Source organism: Penaeus monodon, chromosome 39 (genome assembly GCF_015228065.2).
Source record: "Penaeus monodon isolate SGIC_2016 chromosome 39, NSTDA_Pmon_1, whole genome shotgun sequence".
NCBI classification, from domain to species: Eukaryota; Metazoa; Arthropoda; class Malacostraca; order Decapoda; family Penaeidae; genus Penaeus; species Penaeus monodon.
This window is the reverse complement of record NC_051424.1, coordinates 5477607-5479329: the sequence shown is the minus strand read 5'-3', so window position 1 is coordinate 5479329 and position 1723 is coordinate 5477607. Positions and strand designations below refer to the sequence as shown.

The 1723-nt window shown below is 43.7% G+C and overlaps 1 protein-coding gene across 1 annotated transcript in view; it reads right to left on the bottom strand.

The window, feature by feature from the left end:
- Positions 1 to 769: 769 nt before the first annotated feature.
- LOC119597456 (extensin-like) overlaps positions 770 to 1723 on the bottom strand; it is a 10280-nt gene continuing 9326 nt past the window's right edge. The window contains exon 2 of the mRNA XM_037947030.1: positions 770 to 1046. Coding sequence (XP_037802958.1) covers positions 770 to 1046 — 277 coding nt within the window. The remainder of the gene's footprint in view (positions 1047 to 1723) is intronic.

Below are 1723 nucleotides of genomic sequence, written 5' to 3'. Positions count from 1 at the left end.
ATATTAAATTTTTACCATCTCATTATAATAATAATAGTTTTACTATTACCATACTATTATTTTATTTTTTACGTTTTTATTTTTTATTTTTATTATTATCTTTTTATCATTATTATATTATTATAATTAATTATTTTTTTATTATTATCATTATTATATATAGAATAACCATCGTCATTATTTAAACTTTGTTTTTTTGTTTTCTTTGTGATGGGTTATGTACACACACACACACACACCCCACACACAAGCACACACTTACACACACACACACACACACACACACACACACACACATACACACACGCACACACACACACAAGCACACACACATCATCAGGATATAGCACAAGTACACAACACGCTCACACGATGGCTTGGGTTGATGTGGCTTGGGTTGATGTGGTTGGGTTTATGTTGGGTGGGTTTATGTGGCCTTTGGGGTTTATGGGCTGGGTTGATGTGGTTGGCTTGGGGGCTTGGTTGATTGGCTTGGGGGACGGGTTGGGTTGGGATTGGCTTGGGGTTTGTGGTTGGTTGATGGGCTTGGGTTGAGTGGCCCTTTTTTGGTGTTGATGTGGCTTGGGTTATTGGGGGGTTGAGTGGTTGGGTTGATGTGGTGGGTTGAAGGGCTTGGGGTTTTATGTGGTTTTGGGGTTTAGTGGTTGGGGTTTTGGTGGGGGGGGTTGGGTTTATGTGGGTGGGTTTAGGGCTGGGTTGAGTGGTGGGTTATTGGCTTGGTTTATGGGCCTGGGTGATGTGGCTGGGTTTATGTGGCTTGGGGGTGGCTTGGGTTGATGGGCTTGGGTGATGTGGGCTGGGTTGATGTGGCTTGGCTTATGGGGGCTTGGGTGATGGGCTGGTTGATGGGCTTGGGAAATGGCTTGGGGTTTATGTGGGTGGGTATTGGTTGGGGGTTGGTTAGGGCTTTGGGTTTAGTGGCTTGGTTGATGGGCTTGGGTTGATGTGGCTTTTGGTGGGGTGGGTTGATGTGGCTTTTGGGTTGGGGGTGGGGAGTGGCTTGGGTTGATGTGTGGGTTGATTGGCTTGGGGGATGTGGCTTTGGGGTTTATGTGGCTTGGGTTTGTGGTTGGGTTGAGTGGTTGGGTTTTATGTGGGTTGGGGTTTATGTGGCTTGGGTTGATGTGGCTTGGGGTTTTATGGGGGTGGGGTTATTGGGGCCGGTGGTTGGGGTTGGGGTTGGTTGGCTTGGGGGTTTGGGGGTGGCTTTGGTTGGTGGGTGGGTGATGTGGCCTTTGGTTTTATGTGGGGCGGGGTCGACGTGGCTTGGCTTATGTGGGTTTTGGCGTGGGGGAGGGTTGGGTTGACGTGGGTGGGGTTGGTGGGAGGGCGAGGGCTTGGTTTGTTCTTTTAGCTCTTTTGGGTTGGGTTTCCCCCTTTTTTTTTTTTTTTGTGGCTGCTTTACTTTTCGTTCTGCTGCTTTTGTGAAAATTTTGATCGTTTTTTCTTTGCTTTGTTTTATTCCCCCTTTTTTTTAAAATTTTTTTTTTCTGTTACCCTTTTATTTTTTTTTTTAAATTTATCTTCTTTCCCTTTTTTTCTACCCTTAGGCTTTTTTTTTTAAAAAATAATTTATCTTTTTTTTTTTTTACCCTTTTGACTTTCTTTTCAGGCAGGTTTGGCTTAATTTTCAATTTTCCCCAATCATCATTAAAAATTTTTTAAAAAAAATTATCATCCCCAATGGTCAATTATACAATTG